We start from the raw sequence: 24,389 nt of genomic DNA, 5'->3' as shown, positions 1-24,389 counted from the left end.
GGAAGGAAGGGCGGGGTCGGGCTCGGGCTCCCGCCAGCCCGCCCGCTACCGCTGCCGGCCCGCTCTCCCCTCCCCCAGCCCTCCCCTCCCCCTCCTGCCTCGGTCTCACTCCGGGCGCCATGCTGCAGGCAAGGTGAGCGGCCGTCCCCGGCCCCCGGCCCCGGGCCCCCCGCGGGGAGAGGGGCTCCCGGGGCCCGGGGTGGGGGCGGCGGAGGGGTGGGGGAGGGGCGGGGGGCCCGAGGCCGGGGCGGCCCGGGACCACGTGGGCCTCGTGCCTGGACCACGCTGCCTAGACAGGGATCCCCCAGCCCCACCTTGCCCTGCTCCCCTCTTCTCTCGCTGTCCTCCTCCCCCTTTGTCCCGTTCTCCCTCCTCCTCCTGTTCTCCTTCCCCTCTTTCCGTTCCGAGGGCCTGGATCCGGGAAAGGCCCATTTCAGAGAGGGTGAAGTCAGGAACCCACTCCCCTTTTTGAAAGAAAGCGTTGGGGCCGAATTCCTCCCCACACGCTTTCTTGGGGACTCCAGTGGGGAAATCTTGCTTTCAGACGAGCAGGAGTACTTTGGTAAAACTTAGGCTCCTTCCTCTTAGAAAAATTTTCCTTAAATCTCTATTTATTTATTTTTTAGGGAGTGTCTTGAGGAATCCTGACTTCCGAGAGTGGAGTGGTACGGGGCGGGAGGAGAAGGCAGGTTTTGCCGGGTGGGTGCAGTTTAGTTAACGTAGGTTGGGTGAGACCAGAAACAGGAAATGTGTCCCAAGTCTGGTGCTCCCTCTCACCCCACCCCACCGCACCCCTCCGCCCTTCCCGCTCAGAAGGATCCACTCTGCAGCTGGGACTCTCCGGGAAGTTGCTGGGCTCCCAGGTACCTCCACCCCAAAGTCCCCTTTCCCCCCAGGACCCTGAATTTGGCTCTCTTTGGAGAGCCTGACTTGTTTTTTCAAAGGAAAAAACCACCCACGTTCAAAGACACAAGCACAACTGTTTGGTGAGCATTTTTTTTTTAAACCCCTGCTTCCTGACTGCTGCCAGCCTACAGATGGAGAAAATAAACAGATTAGCAAATGAGTGTTTGCTAAGCGCAGGTTTCTCTCAGGCTGCCCCCTCCCCTCCTGGGGATAGGCACTTTACCACAAGCTGCTTACACTCATTAGCGAGCCTCTCAGGAGTTCTCTTATGTCAGAAGTGTATGTCTTGCAAGGGGTTGGGATGGTAAGTAGTCTCTTTTATTAAGTAATTAAATTAGTTCTCTCTTTGCTTCCTTCCTTAGCCCAAGACCAAAGAGATGCTTTTAAAAGAGTTAGTTTGTTGAAACCAGGACCTCTAACCCTATTGGCTCTTTAGAGTTGCACATCCTTACGAGTTAATCATTGTAATTTATCCCTGAAAGTGCACAGTTCTTTTTTTTTTTTTAAAAAAAGTCTATCATTCTCAAGTAGTAACTGACAGAAACCTACATGTGGTCGTGCTCTGACCTTTTTGCCCCTCAGATCCATTGCTTGGTCTCCAGCCTTCATCCCTTTATGAAGAAAGCGGATACTGTATCAGTGTGCGAGTCCATGCCTATGTCTATAGGACAGGAAAATGTGATCTGCTCTTGTTAAACCAACAGCCCGCTCTGCTGCTCCCCGCACCCCCTTACTGGGGGGGAGGTGGTCCACGTTTTCTCTCACCTCTTCTCCTGTGTCTTACAGTGTTTCAGTCGGTACTTGATGGAAGTTTAAGCTGACCAAGTCATTTGTAACATACTGTTGAAGCACAAACTCTGTGAACTGTCCAGGCCCAAGCTTCTGGCTGCTTCTACTGTTCCTTTGTTAAGCACGTGCCTTACAGTGAAAAGTTCATGTGAATGTGTTACACACTCAATCATGGTGGTCAGTACACCCCCTGCCCCTCCTCCCACTATATGCCTCTCTGTCCTTCATGTACAAAGGAAAAAAAAAACACCAACAAAAGGACTTGCAGTACCGTACAACTGATGTGTTTTACAAGCATAAGTTTCTTTGAAAAATACAAAACACATGTTGAACCTCCATTCCCCCCTTTGGCCCTGTGCTGGTACCATACAAATAAGGGCCGTGTACCCTCCCTCACATGTAGTCCCTGCCCCATCCACAAGTCTGTATTAAAAAGGACTCACTTTTGGGGGGAAAAGGAACCACTGTCCAGATTTGAGTTCAGTTGGCCGCTGCCCTCCCGTGTTCCTACTGCTCTCCTCACGTTTGTGGCTTCATAACCTCTTAGGTCTGACCTGCAATCAGGGATCATGTGTCCGTGATCTCAGTGGCTGAGAGGGTGAGCCTAGTGTGACCACACGGCTCCGCATTGTGACATAGCCATAGAAGCCAAAGCCAAGATGTCTGAAGCACCCACAGGGAGCACATGTTTCAGAAAACCATTCTTGCGAGGACCAAACTAAAGGGAACTGAATTTCTTTTAAGTTGTGTTTCCCTTCCAGTGTGAAATCCACCCCCACCCCCAAAGAGGCCACTGGCCAAGAATAGCTACCAGCAGCTTTCTATTAGTTTGAATTGAGAGACCTCTTTTCGGCAAAGGCTTGGTGCTTGGGTCAGTGGAAAAGGATGCTCATTTTCTTTTAAAGTTTTTTTTTTTTAGATTGAGTATATTGGATAATGCACATTCCAAGGTGAAACAGTTTTTAAAGACATAGTTGAAACTTTCTCTGTCATTTAAGTCTCCTCCAAATGCAGGGTACATTTTGGACCTTCCTCCCCCAACCCACTCCCTGCCCTTGATACAGACCAGCACCAATATCTATCTTTTTAGTTTAAAAGGAAAATGAAATTTAATCCAGTAAAGCCAAAAAAAAAAAAGGGCCTAGTCTTAAACATTACATTGTGTACTTTTGGTAAATTATTCTTTGCTGCAGTATCACTTTTTAAAAAAAAAGAAACAACTGATGTACTCAGTATAGTTCAAAATAAAAATTCCTGGATGTTGCAAAAAAGAAAAGGGGGTTATTTAGGGAATCCTTGTCAGCACATCTAGTAAATAACACATTTGAAAGGGTAGAAGAATTCTGTTTCATAGCCTGCCTTCTGAAAAAGTCATTTTTGTGTGCAAGCAGTTACAAGGAGTGTGTCCAAGTGTCACAAAGGTTTTTTATCCCCCATCTAAGGAAAAAATATTAGAACTTACTAAACATTAACAAAAACCTCTCAACAGAAAAATGTTAGAGATGCAGGAGCCAGAATCCTCTTTAAAAATCAGTTGCTTTCCCAAAGTGGGCTGTTTTTAAAATGCGTATCCTGACCTTGGTCTCACAAACAGTGGGATGGAACTGAGTAGTTTTATATTTTATGTTATTCAAAACCCCCAGGATTCCGTAGAAGCAGCTGTTTGGAGATAGTCCCTTCCCCTCCTGCTTTTTTTTCCCCCCTCTAGCTAGAAATGTTTCTCCCAAAGGACAGTGAGTGTGCTCTTGTCTTGCTTTTGAGATTTAGGGTTCGCCTGTGTTTCCTGATTTGCAAGATTAGAAATAAACATTTGATTATGAGTTCTAAAGAAGATTTCTAGATTTGTTGGTGTAGAAAGTTCTCTCTTGTGCCATGTTTGTTTCTTTTCAGGCAAAGTGGCCTGGTTCTTGCTCTTTTTTTTCCCCCCTCTTGTGACATAGGAAAAACAGTTAACTTTGGGGGTGCCGTTCTTTGTAATAAGTAATTGCTTCTGTGTTGTTATGTGGTGGTTGGAACCATTGAAACATCATACAGCAATGAAGTTTAGGTGATATTTTCCATAGCAGAGCACAGGCCAAATCCCAGGAAAACAACACTATGATCTGGATCTGTTTCTAACCAAAAGATTTTAATGGTCTGCTAATTTGAAGTTACAAGGAATAAAATTCCAGTGCCGTAAGAATATAAGACTTTACAGTTTTCTGTGATAGGATTTTGTGTGATCATAGGCCTGACCCATCTCCCCTCCTTTGGGTCCTAGTTTACTATGGAAAATGAGGCCATTGGACTGGGTTATCTCCAGAGTTCTTTCAGGATTTGTTAAATTGAGTCAGAGAACAGAATAAGGCAGAGCCTATAAGAAAAATGTGAAGACCAAGTAGGGTGTGTGGAATTGGAATTGGGATTGGGTAGCAGATTAGCTAGGAGATATTTTTAAGTTAAGGCACAAGAAAGTGGTGTACTTGGGTGAGACTTGTAGAAGTGGCTGTGTATTGGTCCTATTTATCTTGAAAATGAGAGGCTCGGATTAGGCCATACCTTGTAGCTTCAGCAGTTTGTGAATCTAAACCTCTTGGAGATTGGGGAAAAATCACCCGGCCAGCATGGAGGATAATTGAGCTGAAAATGCCTGTGAGCCACCTACATCTTCACTCCCTATGAGCTGAGCAGGCAGTTGGTACTTAGTCCCTCATCCAGAGAAATTCTGGTCAGAACGATGCTTGAACTCTCAGTTTGATGATCTATTGGTCTGTACTGGGTATGTGAATATAGAAAAATGAGGCAAGTGTGTACATTTTTATCCAGATAGGTTACGCTGCCTGGCTAGGCATCTAGTTGGCCATGGTGCTGGACTTCCCAAAGTGTTAGGATGACTCTTGTGATATGGATTGCGACTGGTCTTTGCTAGCCTTTTGAAGATCAGTCTTTGCCATTGTTCTCTCTACTGTGAATAATGGCTAAATTGATGTGGATTGAAGTGATGTAGGCTTGTATGTTTATAGTTAAGGTTGGATGCAAACCATTTCCGATCAATAGAATGATCCTCTAACCTCTTGCTTGTGAAAGAGGGATTAGACGCATCCTGTTTTCTTTTGGAAGATAGAACTAGGGCCAATCCTTTTCATGGAGCATTTGTAGGGGGGAATTGGCCCAAATGATCCAAGACCTGACACCAGTCTGGGACTCTGCATTCTTTTGGTCTGGTGCCTTTCCTGGGACCAGTTCTAGCAGAGGTATTTGTAGAGAAGCTAGCTTGTTTTTTAGCTCTTTAAAGGCTCCAGTCAGTTTAAATTGTGATTGGCATGAATCGGATATTGGGGTTGTATATATTCCAGAAGACTTTTGAGGCATCTTTGGTCTGTTTTGTTTTCTGACCTGATACTGCTCTGTTAAACTGTATCAGTGACTGGGGTTACGCTAAATCCTCATTGGCTGACTTTCATCCTCAGTAACATCTCAGGAATGGGGAAACTGAGGCAGCAGGTTGGTCATTGGTGACAGTTACTACCTTGGCAAACCATCTGAAAGTCTGGAGTGTTTGGCTCTGGTACCGTTTCTCCTGCTAACTTGGCTTTGTGACTTGGGGCTCACTAGCTTTTACCCTCTCAGGATGAATTTCTTCTTTATATATTACAGTGAATGGGTTGGAAGAGATTTTTCTCTCTGAGGTTCCATTTTTTGTGTGTCCAAGCTTGTCTACCCCTTTTTATGAGGAGCTGCAGGCATCCTCATGCCCCTAGTTCTGGGCCTTTAAAGGAGGAGAGCCCCATCAGGCCAGAGTTCCCCTCCCCCCTTAAAATTAATTTGTTTATTTTTAGTTTTCAACGTTCACTTCCACAAGATTTTGAGTTCCAAATTTTCTCCCCATCTCGTCCCTCCCCCCACCCCAAGATGGCGTGCATTCTGAATACCCCTTCTCCTAATCTGCCCTCCCTTCTATCTCTCCCCCCCTTCTCTTATTCCTCCCCATCCCCCTTTTACCTGCCTCTGAACAACTTCCGGTTTCAGTGAGGGGAACTTGATAGCCATGCTGAAGCTTTGCATGCAGTACCCAGCAGGAGGTTCAATGATGGTTTGATGAGTAAATGATGCTCACCCCTTTTAGATATGTGAGCCTTTAAAGTGTATCTACAGGCTTGGGTTTAAGTACAGATCAGAGTGTTAGCCTGAACCTAGTTTAGCACAGATTAAACTGGAACTAGACCAGCTGTCTAGTGTGGGATTAGGATCTCTACCGTATTATTATGCCATGGGGGTTAGATCACTCCATGACCAAGGCCAAAAGTTGTACCAGGGGATCGTGGAAAAAGTGTCTCCTTGGATAGGTTAGAGTTGAACCCAAGACATCCTTAGCTTCTCCTGGGTAAAATGGTGTGGATTGTCTTCTAGGAATTTATTTATTTATTTTTAATTTTTTTAGGCAGTTGGGGTTAAGTGACTTGCCCAGGGTCACACAGCTAGTAAGTGTCAAGTGTTTGGTCTGAGGTCAGATTTGAACTCAGGTCCTCCTGACTTCAGGGCTGGCGCTCTATCCGCTGCGCCACCTAGCGGCCCCTTCTAGGCATTTATTGAGATGAAGGGTAGAGCTTAACTTGGTGGCTAGAGAGATCCATGGAGCTTGTACCTAATTCCTGGCTTTTATATTCCTTAGCCAGAGGGAATTTGGGTCACTCGTTAGCAGATATAGGACTTGTGTATGGTCCCAGAGTCCTTGGCATTGAGTCAGGAGCAGGTGACTGGTCTGTTCCCCAGAGTCAGTCAAGCCATCAGTTGCGTTCCAGTTCATTTTCTTCTAAACGGAATTATGCCTCTCATGCCAATGGCTCCCTGCCTGTAGTTACAGGCCAGTACAAGCCAGGGCTTCATTCTGTGGGCTGTTGCAGTTCATTTTCAACCCTATTACTTGGCAGCCTTGCACATAGGAGGTAAATATTTGTTGAGTGGGTGAAGGAATGCAGCCTCTGATGGACACCAGCAGAGTATTAACAAGTTCCAGTGACCAGTTGGTATGAGTCTCCAGTCCCGCCTTGTGGGACAGTGATAAGATTATGTAGAGAATGGAAATCTCATGTTAGCATGTGTCGCTGAAGAAAGAATGCTGGGCTGAGTTCTAGCCTCAGTTCTTCTACATTCTGCGACTGGGGCAAGTCATTTGGCTAATGTTGGAGTAGAGGACTGCCAGGGTTTCATTCGGCTCAAAAGTTTTGTGAATCAGTGAAATTGATTTTCCTGGAAGAGTGAAGTGGTATAGCAGCCAGCATTTAGTAGGTGCCTACTGTGTGCCAGGTACCAGGAGGTAAAAGTCTTCTGTGGTTTGAAAACTGGATTATTGGTGCCTTTCCCCTAAATATTTGGAAATTGGTCCTCCTAGAGTTGCTATCACCTTTGTTGTTCTAGATTAGAGTCATCCGGTGGCCTGGGTTGGCAGAAAGGTTAGTGACTTCAGAGTTTTATGCGGATGCATGTTTTAGAGGAAACTAGCTTGGTGAAATTAGGCATGGTTGGTGAAGATATTTTGGGGAAGTTAAATATTGCCTTGGAAAAGTTTGCCCAAAGCTATATTTTACCATCTCTTAAATAACCTTTTTAAACATTTAGTCCAGAGCATAGCTGCCTTGGTGGTGGGAAAAAGTCCTTTACCACTAAGTCAGTTGCAGCTTGTTGCCTCCAGATTTCCCTGGTCAATCTTATTTTAAGCTGTACCCAGATACAAAGACTTTGCCTAAGAGGGATTCCATCTTTGGGGCCACCCCTGTACATATACTAAGCTGCTTAGGGCATGATACGCAGATGTACGAATCTTCACCTTGGACTGAGGATTGAGGCCTGGTGTCTTTCTCCCTCCTGAGTACCTCCGGAGAAGTCACGTAAACATTTTCTCTCTCTCTCTGTGTCTTTCTCCTCCTGTCTTCCATTCGTAAAGCTACAGCAGTCGTTTTGGAATAAAATACACTTGGAATTATTGCACTAGGACTCTTGGACTTAACGCTTCTTTCTCTGCCCTTTATTACTCCATTATATGAAGTCAGATCTTTAACATCTAACAGGGTGCTGCCACTTTTTTTTTTAATTAGAAGGGCAAATTCCAAATCTAGCACTTTTTGTAGGCTGTCTCTGTAGCCATTCTGGGCCACGTGTGCCATCTTATGGCATAGTTATTAAGCACCTGCTGGCTCTGCACAATGCCCCATTCTGCAGCACGTTGGAGGTGGGTAACAGGGAATTAGACATTTATAACTCAAGCTCAATGTCTTGTTGCCTTAGCTGAGGGCTGGAGGCTGTGATATCCACCCATTCTTAGCACAGCCTTAAGTTTGTATTGAGCTTTTTAGTTTCCAGAAAGTTTTGTTAACCCACTTGGTCCAAATAGCCATTTTATTATTGATATGCCTTTGAGATGGGAAGGGTGGGTAGTAACTATCCTTGTTTTATACATGAGAAAATTGATGGCTAGCAGCAGAGCTACTAACCGGGGCCTCCTTACTCTGATTCAGATGCTTTTGTGGACGCCATGGGGTTCAGTCTATTGTTTAGTATGTCAGAGGTGCTCTAAGATAGTTTGCTGAATTGAAAGCCAAGCAAGTGGGAATGAGTGATGCTAGTTGGGGTTTCCTGTATTTCCTAACACAGTTTCTGCTTGGTATGACAGATAACCTCCCTACAACTTTCAGAGGTCTCTAGTGTTAGCACATCGCCATGGAAATCATAGGATGAGGTCATAGACACTGGGCTATGACCACACTTGAGAATTGTCAGAGGGAGGCTAGACTGTTGCTCTTTTTCTCTTGACTAATGAACCTAGGTAGCAAGAACACAGCAAAACACGTGAAAGACCAAAGGGTTATTTTGAGACTTTTCTGGTCCTGAAAATACGTGAACCAGGTTTACCATGGTGGTGATGTGATTTTACTACTTAGACCCTGCGAATGCCGCCGAGACCTTTCTTAGGAACCTGGCAGAGCCCTCAAATTATTTTCTAAAAGAAAAGCTTTATCTAGTCCCACTAATTCCTAGTAAACTTTTTCCTGCAATGTCAGATTTTAGGATTCCAGAGGAACCTAGTTAGGTCTATTGGTCAGTTGCTAAATGTTTGTGAAAACTAGCCTGTGTTTAACTTTCCAGGGCTTGTTCCCTTTGGGGCCTCTTTCAACCCTTGGGATACATTCTGAATATCCTGAGTAACTGAACACTGAGAACCACCCTGGGCCCGTGGCCAGTTTAGGGTTTGGGCTGCCAATCACCATAGCCTTGGCCTTCACACAGCCTAGCTAGCTAGCTGCCTTCTGTCAGTGACTCTCATGCTCTACAGGTAACCCCCACCATTGCCATGAGTGGCCATATTTCTGTTCCCAGAGAGCTGTCCAGTCATCTGTGCCTTCCTCCTCGGTTTCACAGGATTTGATTTAATTTTGCATGTTTTCTTGACTTTATTTTTGTAAGCAGTATCATTTCTTCTTCAGAGATCGGTTATCCCGTGACTGCTTTTTTCAAGATGTCTGGATCGCTTGTCTCTTAACCATTTTACCAATCATCCCCCCGCCCCCCCACATCTCCTCTCAGGAATAGGGGAAATACCAACTTGTTGATTTTGTTAGCAGAGCTCTTTAGACAGGATGATGAAATGTCTTTAATTTAAAGGATTTGACTGCCTTGTTCCTCCTGGAAAAATGAGCTCTGAGCAAGGGGTTATCAACGTAGGCTTACTTAGGCTACCTGGCTGTTACTTCTGATAGGTAGCAACACACTGAAGGTATTTTCTCCTATGGCTGTTGTTTGCTCCTAAAGAGGGAGCCCAGTTATGTATGGAGTGCGGGTATTTGTTAAGAATGCCTTGGGTCCTGACTGTTTGCAGAGTTCGGGAAGCAGTGGCCCTGCTCCTGTACTGTGTCCAGTTGGCCCTTGGCTAATTCTCTAGGATGGGCTTGCTGCTCAGGAGATGCAGAAACAAGTTCCATAATTCTCTTGAGTAGGATGCTTTGGGGAGGGCTTTGGGGGAGAAGTGTGTAATGGAAAGAACCCCTGAGGGGAAGTCAGGAAGCCCTGGGTCCTAACTTGCTGTAGAACTGTGGCTTTGGAGACGCAGGTTTGCATCCTGCTTCTGCGTTTTGCTCTTAGGGTCATCTTGGTCTGCTCCCTTTATTACTGTTGGCCTCCCTTCGCAGATGGCTGTGCAGTGAAGGGCTTGGACAGAATGACTCCAAGTCCTGGGATCCCTGGCCTTGGTCCTAACTAGCTGTGGCGTTTTGACAAGCCCACTTCCCAGCTGTAGGCCTCTTGTTTCTTGATCTCTGAAGTGAAGACATTAGATTTGATGACATCAGAAGGCACTTCTGGCTCTAAAAACCCATCTCTATGTTTCCCAAAGAAGAGGTATTTGTAAGGTACTTAGTCCAGTGCCTGGCATATAGTAGGTACTTAATAAATGCTTGTTCTCTTCCCCTTTTGGCCCCCTGTTGCATCGGAGTTTAGGAGTGGGAAAGGGTAGAATTGGCTGTTTGAGGAGTTAACCTTTTATTGGACCTTCTTTCTGAAGCCCTGCCCCCCTCCCCAACCCCCCTGGCCTGGTTTGAGATAGGTGTAAATACAGCATGCAAACATGGTGTCTTGCTTTTGATAACTTTCGCTAGCTGAAATTACTGAGTGGTTTCCCCGTTATAATTTCAATGTAAGCTTTAGCAATGGGTGGATGCCTTGTCAAATCACTAGTGATAGTAAGGTTAGCCTCTAAATAGGTCTAGGTGAATGGGTTTTTCCTATGAGATTATTTTGAATCTTATTGAGAATTTGTTCTTCAAGTATTCTGCCTAAATTCTGTCCTATTTGCCTTTATTTTTTGGAGGCACCCGCCATCTCCCCCCACCCCCCATTGTTTTTGGGATCAGTTGTGTTCAGTCTTAGGAAATGGTTGGGGGATCCAGTGGCTACTTGATCATTTGAGAATCACTTAAGAATCCCCTTTTTCATCTCAACACTTTACATATAGTATATCTTTCACCATTGACCTGCAGCCAATTGTGAGGTGATCCTCAGAAGTAACTTAGTTCAGAAAACCTGGTGGGAAATTGAAGAACGTGGGGTCATTAGAATTGCTCTGCAGGCTCAGACCCATGGCCCACCAAACCCCATGTTCTCCTCGGGCTACCGTGAGAGGTGGAAGGAACAGGGCTGTGCTCCTGAATTCAGGCACGGAAGGTTAGGGACGCATCACCACCCTGGTTTCCCTAATAAACCATTATGGGTCAGTCATCCATGAATTGACATTAGATTTTTTTGAACCTGTTCTTTTTTTTCTCCTTGGGCTAGAATGTCCTGGGGCTTTCCTACCCAGGGTACAAGTACAGCCTCACGGAACACTGAATGCTGAAGGAACTGATGGCGTTTTCAGAGTGTGAAGGATCGTCCAGTACAACCCATTTGGTGGGAAGTTCTGAGTATGTTAGTCTGACAGGCCAGTGAGCAGGGCAGGGCTGAGGAGAATCTCCCTATGCTGACTGGGAGGCTCTTGGACCCCTTTCTGACCATCCCTTCTCATTCATAGAGTACCCTAGGGTATATCACTGAATTCACACCTGAGAAAAAGGAATGGCAAGATAGAGGCAGGAAAACTGAATTCTAGTCTGCTCTACTTTGGATCAACTGTGACCCAGGAAAGCTCCTCCTCAGTCCCCCCCCCCCCATCATCTCCAATTCTTATCTCAGCCTTTAAGTAGGACCACTCCAGGGTGAGTGGTGGTGTCTATCCTGCCTAAGCTGGGCGTTCCATATTTGGCTGGGCTTTGTTACCTTGTCATTTGCCTTTTTCTCATGGTGACACCCCCCCCCCCCATGAAACTTAAGAATTCTAGTTAATTATCATTCTCTAGGTCCTTAATATCTTTCTTAAGGCTGAGTGATCAGAAGGAACTCCTTCTGTAGATTTAGAGGCGCTCTGTGAATCTCTTTGATGGCTCATCAGCTATGACACATGCAGAGGTGTGGGCGCTCTCTTTGTCAAGCCTGACACCTGAGCGGAGTCTTCTGCTCCATGGAGCAGTCACTGATGCCCGCCCCTGGTGAGATGTATGTTTGTCCCAGAGGGATTTGCTCTCCTTAGGTGGATTCAGTTAGGTTTCTGTTTAGCTCTCTCTGGGAGCACAGAGCTCCTAACTAACCATCTCCCCTCCCCTCCTGGAGGGCTAAGGAAAAGGAGGAAAGTGGGCCTCCTTTTTGCAGGGGCCATTTTCTGGAGTGGGGGTGTAGTTCTTTTGGTTCAGGGGTCTGAAATTGGCCTTGGACTGTCTGTCTTCCCCGTGAATCTACCTTACCTGGTCCTTTTAGTTGGAAATTGGAGTGGCGGATTCATCTGTGTTTGGGAAGGCAGTGAGCTGAACTCCTCCCAGCGTGGTTTGCTCTCCAAGTTTGAGGCTTTTAGGGTGGGTCCCTGATGTTTTTGGTTTGGGAATAAAGGTAAGCAGAAATTTTTATCCAGTTTTATCTAGTCAGGTTTTATACTTTGGGGTGCGACACTGGATACCTAGAAAGAGAATTCCAGACATGAAGGTGGTAGATGGGGGAGCGCTCTTAGTTACAGGTATTTTTCATGGAGATCAGAGGAAAGGCCTTTATAGGTTTCATTTTGCTTCATCGACTTGCTTATTTCACATTTTTCAGACATACTACCCCCATTGTAGAGGTGGAAAAACTGATTATAGAAATGGTCTTCTGGTCCTTAAGTCAGGCTACTAACAAGATCTTTGAGATGGAATCATATATTTTTTCCTGCTAGGCCTCAGAACCTGGTTTCATTTCCTTGTAGGGACTTACTGATTAATTGGAATTGGTGGAATTCTTTAATTGAAAGCAAATGTTTCTAGGGACTATGGTGAAGGAATTTTTTTCTTCTTTTTTTTTTTTTGTTTGTTTTTGCTAGGCAATGAGGTTAAATGACTTGCCCCGGGTCACACAGCTAGTAAGTGTCAAGTGTCCGAGGCCAGATTTGAACTCAGGTCCTCCTGACTCCAGGGCTGCTGCTCTATCCACTGTGCCACCTCACTGCCCCCGGTGAAGAAATTTTGAAGCCCATTTTACTTTTTCAGCTATTGAGTTTGTCTGTCTCTGATCTGTGGGTAAATAGGAATATTCCCTGTGGTCCATCCCTCCTCAGTTCCTCCTTCCTTTCTTTGAGGTTCCTGTTTGGAGGCACCATTTTACTGGAGAGCAGTTTGAACTTTCAGAGTAAGAAAGAGCGGGGCGTTCAGCACAGAGTTGGAAAGGTTCGATGTTGGGAGGGTGGGAGGAGCACAGAAAGTGGCAGTTCAGACAAGTTTCAGCGAAGAGAGGAAGGGAATAAGCATTGATGGAGTGCTTACTGTCTGCCAGGTGCTGTGTAAGCACTTTACAGATGTTATCCCATTTGATCCTCACGACATACCTGAAAAGTCGTTGCTATTAATTTATTAATTTCCCCATTTTACAATTCGGGAAACCGAGGCAAGCAGAGGCTAAATGACGTGTCCAGGGTCACACAGCTAGAAAATGTCTGTGGCTGAATTTGGACTCAGCTCTTCCTGATTCCAGATCTACCACGCTATCCGCTGTGCAGCCAGCCAGAAGATGGGGGTGGGGTGGGGCATTGTACGTCTTTCACCTTATCTCTTTTTTCAGCCTGTCACATTCTAATGTGGTCCCAGAGACTTCAGACTGGCAGTAGATGTGGGCATTTGATTGGGGCACAAAGGCTGCCCCAGATCTTCTGTCTTTCCTAGGTCGTAACTAGACATTTTATAGCACCTCACCACTGCTGCCTCTTCCTCTCAATTTCCTACCTCCATGCTTTGTTCCACTCTTCCCAGAGTGAATTTGTTCAGGATTGTGGGTAGTTTGGTGGTCATCTAGACTTTCCTATTGCTATTTCTATTCAGAATGGCAGTGCCCAAAGTGACAGGCCATTTGTTTAGAGGTGGTAAGGCAGGGCGGTGACCCTTGATCCCAAACGTTCTTCTAGGGAGACACTTTTATCTCTATCTCTTAGCTGGTTTGCTGTCTAGATCTCTCTGTCCCTCTCTTGTTTCTGTTTCTCTCTCTGTGTCTGGAGAGAGATAGATATCCTGTGTCTTTGAATATAATAGGAACCCCCTCTGTTCCCTGTTATATTTTAAAGGGCAAAACCAGAACCAGAAAGAAGCCTGGCCTAGCCCAGCTCCTTGAAAAGCCTACTCATGATTTATTTTCTTCGGTTTACAGGGAAGATGGAGAGTTGGAAGAAGGAGAACTGGAGGATGATGGGGCCGAAGAGGCCCAGGACTACCCCGCAGGGCAAGAGAGGAGCCGCCGAGACAAAGGGGAGAAGCATCACAGCGATTCGGACGAGGAGAAGGCTCACCGCAGGATGAAACGCAAGAGAAAGAAGGAGCGGGAAAAAGAGAAGAGGAGGTCCAAGAAGAAGCGGAAATCCAAGCACAAGGTAGCTCCCGGAGGCCCCGCCTTCTGAAACTTTGGCTTGAGTTGCTGCGGGTTTTTTCTTTGTTCAAGTCAGCTTGAAATGAACAGACATTTATTAAGCACCTCCAGATGCACAATGCTGTGCTTAGCCCTGGAGAGGAGCTCCAGGGATAAAGAACTCGTGGTCCCTGCCCTCAAGACCTTTACACTCTAGGGAGAGTTCAGACTGGGCACCATGTAACTAGAATAGAAGTTGATGAGAGGACAAAGTCCTCCCAGTTCCAGAGGATGGAGTTCCTCTGGGAACTCTGGGCTGGGTCACCGATGATGTGGAGGTATGTCATTGGAGCTGGGTCTTAAAGGACAAGAGAAATTAGTGCCAGGGACCAGTGTTGGAAAGAACCGGAATTGTTCAGGTAATAGTGATGGTTCAATGTGGCCAGAACCTAAGGAACACAAAGGAGAAATGAATGAGAGAGAAAAGTGCAGCCGGCCATCAGTCCCCTTGAAGCCAGCTGAAGGGAGTAAGAATTTTATTCAGTAGGGAGATATGGACATTTTTTGAACATCAGAGTGATGTGATCATTTAGTCAGCAAACATTTATTAAATGTCTACAATGTACTGGATACTATATTAGGAAAATTACTGTGGCAGTGTTGTATTGGACACTTGTGTCCTTAGGGCTCTCTTCACTCCCTCACCATCCCTCACCTTCAGTGTCTAGGCAGCAGATGATGCCTTGAGACTCACGTGTCTTGCATTGTATCCCCTCCTTTCTGTTGGCCCTGGCGCCATCGTAGGACACAGCCTTTGTGCTGTTCAGTTGTCTCCTGGCAGGTTTTCTGGCCTCTGTTCTTACCTTAGACGCATCCGTCTTTCATACTCATATCAGAATATTTCTTACACACACAGATGGCTGTGTCACTTCCCTTCAATGGCTCCCTGTTGCGGATTCAAATTTAGATTCTTCTGCTCAGTATTCAAGGCCCACTTGGTGCCAGCTGTCCTTTTGAGCCCCCTGGTTTGTAGCCTGGCAGGACCCTGCTCTGTCACTGTGATTCACGCCAAGACTGTGCCTGCAATAGCCTCTCTTTCTTTCCCCCTTTGTCTCTTGAAAAGAACCTTCAGAGCTAGCTCAAGTACCATGTCCTTCACCCCTCCTGACTGTCAAACTTGAGGCAGCCCTTTGCCTTGGGACTCCCTAATGTCCTTGTAATGTGGTGGTGTCAGTTACAGTTTGGCTATAAGCCCCAAAAGGACAGCGACCATGCCTTAGATCCTCCGCTGTCTAGGAAAATGCTTTGCATGCAGCAGACACACACCAGATGTTTGCTGTCATCTTGAATGTAGGGAGAGGCAAGGCCAGAGGCACTGAGATGAATTAATAACCTTCCCTGAGAGACTGAGGAGAGGGCATGAAGGCTTGTCTTGAGGAGGGGGCAGCTGTAATAGAGGCAGATATTTCAAGGTGTATGGAGATAATTCCATTGTTATTTTTTCCTAGGCTAACCTGTTAAAGTCAGATTCTTCCTTCTGTAACAAAAGCAGTAAACATGCTTCCCTTTTATTCTAGCGACATGCGTCTTCAAGCGATGATTTCTCCGATTTCAGTGATGACTCTGATTTCAGTCCCAGTGAAAAAAGCCACCGAAAATATCGAGATTACAGCCCTCCATATTCATCTGTGAGTACAGTGACAAGATGGAAGAGTATTCCAGCACGGCATTGCTCATACCCCGGCTTGGGGTTCTCGGCTTGGGGAGCGAGGCACCCAGCTGTCTGTGGTCCAGCAGAGTGATGTCGTATTATGCAAAAGATTTGTGGATGTTCTCATTGGCGGGCGCTCCCCGGATTTTAGAGATTGATTCCCAAAGTCAGGATGTGGCCTTTGGAACCTAGTTAGAAATTTTTTATGTATCAGAAGTGAAATCCCCATCCCATTTTTGAGTTTGGCATAAATTTAAATTACTTTTGGATAGGTTTTTTCTCCTTAGAAAAGGAATTCCCCCACCTCCTCTCTCCAAACCCTAAACCAAATCAAATAACTTTTTTGAGAAGAAGTAGATATCTTATTGTGCTAGTGTTCTGAAAATGGGTCATAAGAGATTAGGTTTTGACTTTCCAATGTGGGGTCATAGAAAGAGCCCTGAGTTTGTAATCTGAGTTAAAATTCCAGCTGTGACACAGACTAGTTGTATCCCCATAAGCTAGGCAGCTCCCTCCACTTACCACTGGCAACCTCAGCCTAACATGGCCTGATGAAGTCGATGATGACGATAAAGAGAGTGAACACTTACCACGCACTTAAGGTTGGCAAAGCCCTTTATACACAGTAGCTCATTTAACTTGGATTTAGAAGACTTCAGTGCAACTCTTGGTGCTGACATGAGCTGTCTGACTGTGAACAAGCCCCTTAATCTCTATGAGCCTCAGTTTCCTCCTTTGCAAAATTAAGATACCAGTGTCTGAAGCACCTGTCTCATAGGGCTGTTGCAAGGCAGAAATGAGATAATGCATGTGGAGTGCTTTGCATACCTTAAAAGTGCTGTGTAAAAGTCTGTTGTTATTTCAATGTCCTATAAAACGGGGATCAGATTATTTTGCCCTGCTAGCTTCGTGAGGTCTTCATTAGTTAGGTGGTGTGAAGTGCGCCACTTGCATTGAGAGTAGGAGGTTGATTTCTCGGCCATCTTTTCATATCCTCATTTAGGATGTCATCAGCCTTTTATCAAAATGCTTGGGTGAAAGGTTTTACCCCAGTTTTTCTTCCCATCTTTCTTTGTATGGTTTTTAATTGTGTAAAAAAGCTTTTTCTTTTTTGTATCATCAAATTAATCTTTTATCTCTTATAATTTACCCTTAGTTACAACTTGCTAAGAATTTATCTCCTTTTCACAGTTAACAGATAACGCCATATCCTCTTAATTTTTTTATATTTTTGTTTTTGTTTTTATATCTAGATCCGATCCTTTTGAAATTTGTTGGGGCATATGGTATATAAGGCTTTGTAAATTGGAAAACTGACATTATAAACAGGAAGTTAAGCCCATGAAAGATTCTGTAGTTATTTGACTTATGCTGGTATTGTTGGAGTTAGATATGGCTTTTTTAAAAAATTTAATTTAATTTTCAGATCCACGTTCTCTTTTTCTTACTTCTCTCCTTGTCTTCTTTGAGAAGCAAAGGGGCAGCTAGGTGGCGCGGTGGATGGAGCACCAGCCCTAAAGTCAGGAGGAACTGAGTTCAAATCTGGCCTCATATCAAACATTTGACACTTACTAGCTGTGTGACTTGGGGCAAGTCACTTAACCCCAATTGCCTTAAAAGAAAAAAACGAAAAAAGAGAAAGCAAGAAAAACCAAACCCCTCTAACAGATTCCCACATTGGCCATGTCCCTAAGAATACCTCCATTGACATCCCGAGTCCTTAGAAGAGGGTCGGCAGGTTTCATCTCGAGTCCTCTGGAATCGTGATTGGTCATTGTGTTGCTCAGAGTTCCTAATAGACTTCTGGCATGCAGTTCCAGGGGGCGGCCCACATATTTTCAGGTTTAGGTCCCAAACATGCACCGTTGGTAGACCCTTACCCAAGTGTCTCAGGGGCCATGGAGGCAGTAGCAGGGCTTCACTCCAGGCAGAGGAGGCGTGGATGTCACAGTGGGACAAGCCACAGCCTGGCTCTGCTTGTCATGCCCTTGGTGGCCCCTGTGGTCAGCTTCCTCATCAGCATAAGAGAAGCGTGGACTGGGGGATGACGACGCAGGGACGGTGAATGGACCAGGCTGGCTCAGCTCGTTTTTCCTTGTTTCCTTGGGTCCTCTAGTCTCACCAGCAGTATCCTTCGTCGCACAATGCCCCTTTGTCAAAGAAGGGCTACTCAAAAATGGAGAGCAAGAATTATAGCATGTACGATGACTATGAGAATGAGCAGTATGGGGAGTACGAAGGGGAGGAGGAGGATGACCTCACGAAAGAAGAGTATGACGACTTCACCAAAGAGCTGAACCAGTATAGACGGGCCAAGGAAGGCAGCAGCCGAGGGCGAGGTGAGCTACTCCAGAATGTAACTGTCCGTCCTAAGGAAGGGCCTCTGCTGGACAGTGTAGACCAGGGCGATACGGCCCTCGGCCAGACCCCCCATGGGACCTTGCTTTCTCTTTTCCATCCAGAGAGGGGTCTTCAGGAGGCAGGGATGCCTGCACAGGGCTTATGGTTTTCCTGTATTGCCATGCCCCTGCGCATCGGGCCATCTCTTGTAATAGAGGATTAAAAAGGAGGAAAGCAGTTTAGAAAGACTAAGCACACATCGGCTAAGTCTGCCAGTGTAAGCAGCGTTCCACATCCCCAGCCTCTCTTGTGCTCGATCGTCTTGCAGGAGCCAGAGTCAGAGGGAGAGGCTACCGAGGCCGAGGAGGACGCGGAGGGTCCAGAGGGAGAGGAATGGGCCGAGGAAACCGGGGGAGGGGCAGAGGCTCCATGGGAGACCATCCGGAAGAGGAAGAAGACTTCTATGAGGAGGAAATGGAGGTACGGGCTGTTTTCCTGCCTTGTTCCCGAGTGTGTGTGTGTGTCCACCTCTGTCTCTGTAAAGAACCCTAGTGTCCCTTCAGCCTCCAGCACTCTCTAGTGCATGTGGTTCTAATACGGAGGGTCTAGAGAGCACACAAACCCACAGCTTTTCTGTATCACATTTGATCTTCAGAGCAAACCAGCCTGTTTGCATCCTAAACATTACGCGCTATTTCAGTTAGGGTGCAGAGATAATAGGAAGGTTCAGCCTGCGCTTTGTGTGTAAGAAAAAGAAAAAGCACCTGACACTGGGTGTCATTCTGGGGGGGATGCTGGACGCGGGCGGCATGCAAGGTGTTAGCCACAGGCTGCAGGGGAGGGCACAGATGACTGTCATTCTGAATTCTAGTTTGGAGAGAATGAAGAGCTGTTGGGCGAAGAGGACTATGACGAGTATTCCAAAGACTTGAACCAGTACCGCCGGCCGAAAGACGGCCGAGGGCGAGGTACGGGGTGGTGCCCGGTGGGGGGTCTCGGTGAGGGTGGAGCGACCCGTCGGTGGAGGAGATGCATAGGCGGTTCGGCCCTTCTCTCCCGCAGGTTTAAGTCGGGGCCGAGGCCGAGGCTCGAGAGGCAGAGGCAAAGGCATGGGACGAGGACGCGGTCGAGGCGGGAGCAGGGGAGGCCTGAACAAAGGAGGCATGAATGATGATGAAGAGTTCTACGACGAGGACATGGGGGTGAGTGGGCTTTCAGTAGGCCTGGTCTCGGGCCTGCTGGTGAGAACAGCAGGCACTGCCCCATGGCAGTCACACTCAGACTATCCTGTCTCCTTTATTCTGAGGGGTTTCCCACTTACCTCGGTGACACTTTTATGTCCGAGAAGGTCCTCGCACAAAGCTCTCTGAGGTGTGAGCAAAGCCGGGGCCAGCTCGCTCCCCCTTGTCCTGGGGCCTATGCTTCTTTGCCCTCCTAGCCTCCCCTCCGCTGACTTCTTGTGGCTCTAATAGGATGGTGGTGGCGGTGGCAGCTATCGGAGGAATGACCACGACAAGCCCCACCAGCAGTCGGACAAGAAGGGGAAGGTCATCTGCAAGTACTTTGTGGAAGGCCGGTGCACATGGGTAAGTCAGGACCCCTCCAGCAGAATGGGCGTGGGGGACAAGGGGCGGGCCAGACCACGTGCGCCTCTGCCCCCACACCTTGTGTGTCTCCTAACGTTGGTGTCGGGGCTCTGAGTCTTGGCCCAGGGCCTCCTGGATGAAGGAGCCATCAGGAGCGGGCGGGCCTGGGGCAGAGGGGACCTCTCACGCTGCACATGCGGGCGCGCTGTCATTCTGTGTCCTGCAGGGAGAACATTGCAATTTTAGCCACGATATCGAGCTGCCGAAGAAGCGCGAGCTGTGCAAGTTTTACATCACCGGCTTTTGTGCCAGAGCAGAGAACTGCCCATACATGCATGATATCCTTTGACCTCTGGTTGTTGGGGGCTGCGCCCCTCCTGAGGCCCTGGGCCTTGATGATGCCAGGAAGGGGAGCTTGCTCCTCTCACTCCTCTGTTCTCTCCCCTTTCCCCTCCTGTTCTTGAATGTTTACCAAGACCTGCCCTCACACTTCCCCGTGAGAGGGAGGGAGGGAGGGATGGCTGGTGCCTGAGGCCTGGCTCGCCCAAGGCAGAGAGGCAGCCCCAGTGTGCGATCCTCCTTCTTGGGAATGTTTGCTGCTGCTTCCCCACACACTGCTCTGCTAGGTGGCCTCTGTGAATCGCCAGGCGGCGGGACCGAGGCAGCCTTGCAGCTCTGCTGAGGGCATGTGGGCACAGGGAAGCTCGTTGGACTGATAGCCTGCAGGGAGACCCTTTTCTTCTCTGACCCATTCTGTTCTTCTCTGAGGAAGGTGGTGATCAGACCAACCCCTCTGCCTGCCCCTTCTGGCTCAGACATCAGAGGACTTTGCCTTGACCTTTGCAAACGTGATTTTCCTTGTAAGCTCTTTCATACAACTGGAAACTGTATCAATGGTGATGACTGCATGTTCTCCCATGACCCCCTCACTGAAGAGACAAGGGAGCTTTTGGACAAGGTAAACATGGGGTGGGACTGACTTTGGAGGCTGGCCAGCTAAGAAACCAGGAGGACTGTGGTCTAGAAATGGACCCTTCGATGTCCCATTGTTGGAATTGGAAGCCTGGAGCATAGGCGGTGCTGTGATGGCTTATTTTAGAGGATGGGGCGGCTGGGGGAGGGGGTGGGGGGAGTCAGTCAGTAAACATTTATGAAGCACCTTCTTTGTGTTAAGCATGCAGGAGGTACAAAGAAAGGGGAAAGTCCCTGCTGTCAGGGAGCTCAGCCTCATGTGATAGACAACAGGCTAACATCTATGGACAAACAAGATTTATACGAGATAAATTAACCGAGGGAAAGTATTAGCAATAAGGGAGAGTGGGAGCGGGAAAGCCTTCCTAGAGACGAAGGGGTCGGAGCTGGGACTGAAAGGGAGCTGGAAATACGAGGAGGGAGAGCGTTCCAGGCCTGGGGAACAGCTGGAGAGAATGGTTCCAAGCCCTTCCTAACCTGCCCACCCCACCCTCTGCCATCCATCCACTAGAATTTATTGAATGGGGGAATGACGCAGTCAGAACTCATCTTTGGAAAGATCATTTTGACAGCCAGCAACAGGGAGACCAGTTAGTTGGGGAAGAGGCGAAATGGTGATGAATCAGAATCAGTTTAGAATTAGCCATTGAAAAGGGCCAGAAACTGTAGCAATTTTGTGAAGAATATAGAGCTGCTTGTCTTGTGTACCCTACGTTAGGGCACCTTGAGGGCAGGGGCTGTCTTTGCTTTTCCTTTTGTATTCCCAGCACCTGGCACAGTGCCTGGCAAAGGGTTAACAGTAAATATTTGTAAAAGATCAGGTCTTTCCTGCCTTTGGCCTTTACTTTGGTGTGTTTTAGTAGTAAAGTTAAAAGAGACATCTTTGGAAATGGAACATAAAGAGTTCTCGTGGAAAGGTCTGTGTTCTCTGAACTAGTTAGAACCAGCTCCTCAGCTTTACCGACACAATATAAACTATCCTTTCTCTAGCTCAGGCCTGCACAACTTGCAACCCTTGGGCCACTTGTAGCATGCCAAAGGCTTTCAGGCGGCAGGTTGTGCAGGCCTGCTCTAGATCACTGTTATGATGATGGCTGACAGTGCTACAAGGCTTGCCAGATGGTAGTTATCTGTAGTACCACCTGGTCCTGGGGCTGGGCAGCAGAGAGCACTTGTCACTGATTGTGTGCATTCACAGCTCCTTAAGAACCTCTGGTGTCCTGCTGTTTTAGAACAGTGTTTTCTGCTGGGGCAGCAGGCCTAGCCCTTTACTACCCTTCAGCACCTCCAGTAGGAGTGGTTTCATCACGGTGGAGCCCCCAGTGCCCTTCTGTATGACCAAGAGGCAAATAGCAATTGTTCCAGCTCCTGGGAGCAGGATTCTAGAGTAGTGCCCTTTAGTGATCTTCCATCTTATGAAAACCCACAGTCCCTGCTCCAGACCCAAAATAACTTTGACGAGTGGGGTGGATCTTGTCTTGTAACTGCAGTAGTACAGAGTCAATTTCTTTCATCCTAGGTTCGCACTTGAGTTAAGGAAAAAAATTAAACTTTATTAAAAAATGCCTTGCCCCAATAGAAAATTCAACCGAGTAGAATCTTTAAAGTCATTAGGTAGATCCTCAAAGCCCGATAATCTTCAGAGGGGAAAAAATAAGCTTAGTTGCTATTTAAAAGGAAATTTATTTATTTTTAAATTATTTTTATTTATTTTGTTAAATATTTCCCAATTACATGTAAAAAGATCTAACAATCATTTTTTAAAAATTTGAGTTCCAAATTCTTTTCCTTTCTCTCCTTTCCGTTCCTTGAGAAGGCAAGCAGTTTGATTCCGATTATACATGTGAAGTCATTTGCAAAAGAAAACACAAATGAAATAAAACAATAAAAATAAAAGGAAGTTTAAAAAAAGTATGCTTCAGACTATATTCAGAATTCATCAGTTCTCTCCCTGGCATCTTTCATCATGGGTCCTTGGGAATTTAAAAGGAAATTTAAATTCAAAAGAAGGTAACTGGGAGGCAAGCCATTCATGCTTCAGCTAGAAAAAGGTAGTCTTCCCAGACCAAGAGCAGTTCTGGCCTCTCTGCGTATGTTTGCCTGCAGAAACCCTCCCTTCCTCGAAGGCCTCTCTCAGAGGCCACCACTATTAAATCTGCTACTGAGCTCCAGGTCTGCTTCACCATTTGGTTATTGGGCGTTTCCCTTTGGATTCAACATGTCTGAAACAGAACTCATTCCTTTTCTCCCCAAATCCTTCCCTCTTTCTGAATGGGGCCATTACCATCCTTGAGTCACCTAAACTTACAACCTTAGAATCATTCCATATTCTTTACTCTTCCCTTGCCCATCATATAAAAAAAGTTTTCAAACCTTGTCATTTTAAAGAAATTTAATTTCACTTTTTTAAATGAAAAATCTCTTTTCTATTCCTTCTACCTCCCCTCCCCATTGGAAAGAAAAAAAAAAAAGAAAAATGAACCCTTGTAACAAATATGAGTAGTCAAAATAAATTCCCAAATTGGCCATATCCAAAAAATATGTCTCGATCTATACCGTTTGTCTATCACCTCCCTTACAAGAGATGGGTAGCATTCTTTATCATGGGTCCTCTGGAATTGTGGCTAATTATTGCATGGATTAGAATTCTTAAGTCTTTCCAAGTTATCTTTACAACTGTTGTTATAAATTGTTCTCTTGATTCTACTCACTTCGTCCTGTATCAGTTGATACAAGTCTTCCCAGGTTCCTTTGAAACTGTCCCTTTACTCATGTCTTATTGTATAAAAAAATTTCATTACATTCATATGTTCCAGTTTGCTTAGCCATTCCCCAGTTGATGGACATCCTCTTAGTTTCTAGTTCTATAACGTTATTTAAAAAACAAAGACACCTACTATAAATATTTTTGTCTGCATCTGTGCTTTTCTTTCTCCTTTGATTCCTGAGGTTTTGGTTAGTGGTACTATTGGGTCAAAGGGTATGCATAGTTCAATAACTTTCTGGGCATTATTTTCCAGAATGGCTGAACCAATTCACACTTCCACCAACCCTGGGATGCTGGGGCAGCATTCTCCCCCATCCATATTGGGGTCTAGGCTGTGGATTTGGTTACTTTGACACTACTCACTTACCAAATGAGCTCATTTGACCCCATAGGCAAAAGTAGAATTAGTATGTTTGTTTTCCTACAGCCCCTCCAATATTTGTCATTTTCCTCTTTTTATCATCTTTGTCAATTTAATGGATGTAAGGTGGAACCAGAGAGTTGTTTTAATTCAGGTTTCTCTAATTTGTGATTTGGAGCATTTTTTCATTTGTCTCTAAGTAGTATGGATTTCTTCCTTAGGAAAATGCCTATTCCTGTCCTTTGACTATTTATCAATTAGGGAATGACTCTTATAATATGAATCGTTTCCCTGTTTATTTACTAATGAGACATTTGTCAGAGAAATGTAACTGCCAAAAATTTTTTGTGGTTCCCTACTTCCCCTCTAATTATATTATATTATATTATTTATTTATTTAGGCAGTTGGGGTTAAGTGACTTGCCCAGGGTCACACAGCTAGTAAGTGTCAAGTGTTTGGTCTGAGGTCGGATTTGAACTCGGGTCCTCCAGACTTCAGGGCTGGTGCTCTATCCACTGTGCCACCTAGCTGCCTCTTCC

General features: G+C 46.2%; 1 protein-coding gene across 7 annotated transcripts in view; it reads left to right on the top strand.

Moving 5' to 3' along the window:
* Nucleotides 1-94: 94 nt before the first annotated feature.
* The window catches only part of ZC3H4 (zinc finger CCCH-type containing 4), a 47,536-nt gene continuing 23,241 nt past the window's right edge, over nucleotides 95-24,389 (top strand). For 3 of the 7 annotated variants that reach the window (XM_027845882.1, XM_027845877.1, XM_027845876.1), the window contains exons 1-10: nucleotides 349-863; nucleotides 13,918-14,137; nucleotides 15,690-15,800; nucleotides 17,940-18,162; nucleotides 18,492-18,643; nucleotides 19,035-19,131; nucleotides 19,226-19,365; nucleotides 19,636-19,749; nucleotides 19,976-20,087; nucleotides 20,598-20,707. In XM_027845882.1, the coding sequence (XP_027701683.1) occupies nucleotides 748-863; nucleotides 13,918-14,137; nucleotides 15,690-15,800; nucleotides 17,940-18,162; nucleotides 18,492-18,643; nucleotides 19,035-19,131; nucleotides 19,226-19,365; nucleotides 19,636-19,749; nucleotides 19,976-20,087; nucleotides 20,598-20,707 (1,395 nt within the window). In that variant the 5' untranslated portion in view covers nucleotides 349-747. Of the gene's footprint in view, nucleotides 134-347; nucleotides 864-1,036; nucleotides 1,873-13,917; nucleotides 14,138-15,689; nucleotides 15,801-17,939; nucleotides 18,163-18,491; nucleotides 18,644-19,034; nucleotides 19,132-19,225; nucleotides 19,366-19,635; nucleotides 19,750-19,975; nucleotides 20,088-20,597; nucleotides 20,708-24,389 lie in introns of those variants that run through there. The other 4 variants (XM_027845878.1, XM_027845879.1, XM_027845880.1 and 1 more) reach the window with 4 other exon arrangements.

Source organism: Vombatus ursinus, unplaced genomic scaffold, assembly GCF_900497805.2.
Source record: "Vombatus ursinus unplaced genomic scaffold, bare-nosed wombat genome assembly UNPS02015030.1, whole genome shotgun sequence".
Classification (NCBI taxonomy): domain Eukaryota; kingdom Metazoa; phylum Chordata; class Mammalia; order Diprotodontia; family Vombatidae; genus Vombatus; species Vombatus ursinus.
This window is presented reverse-complemented; position numbering and strand designations above follow the sequence as displayed.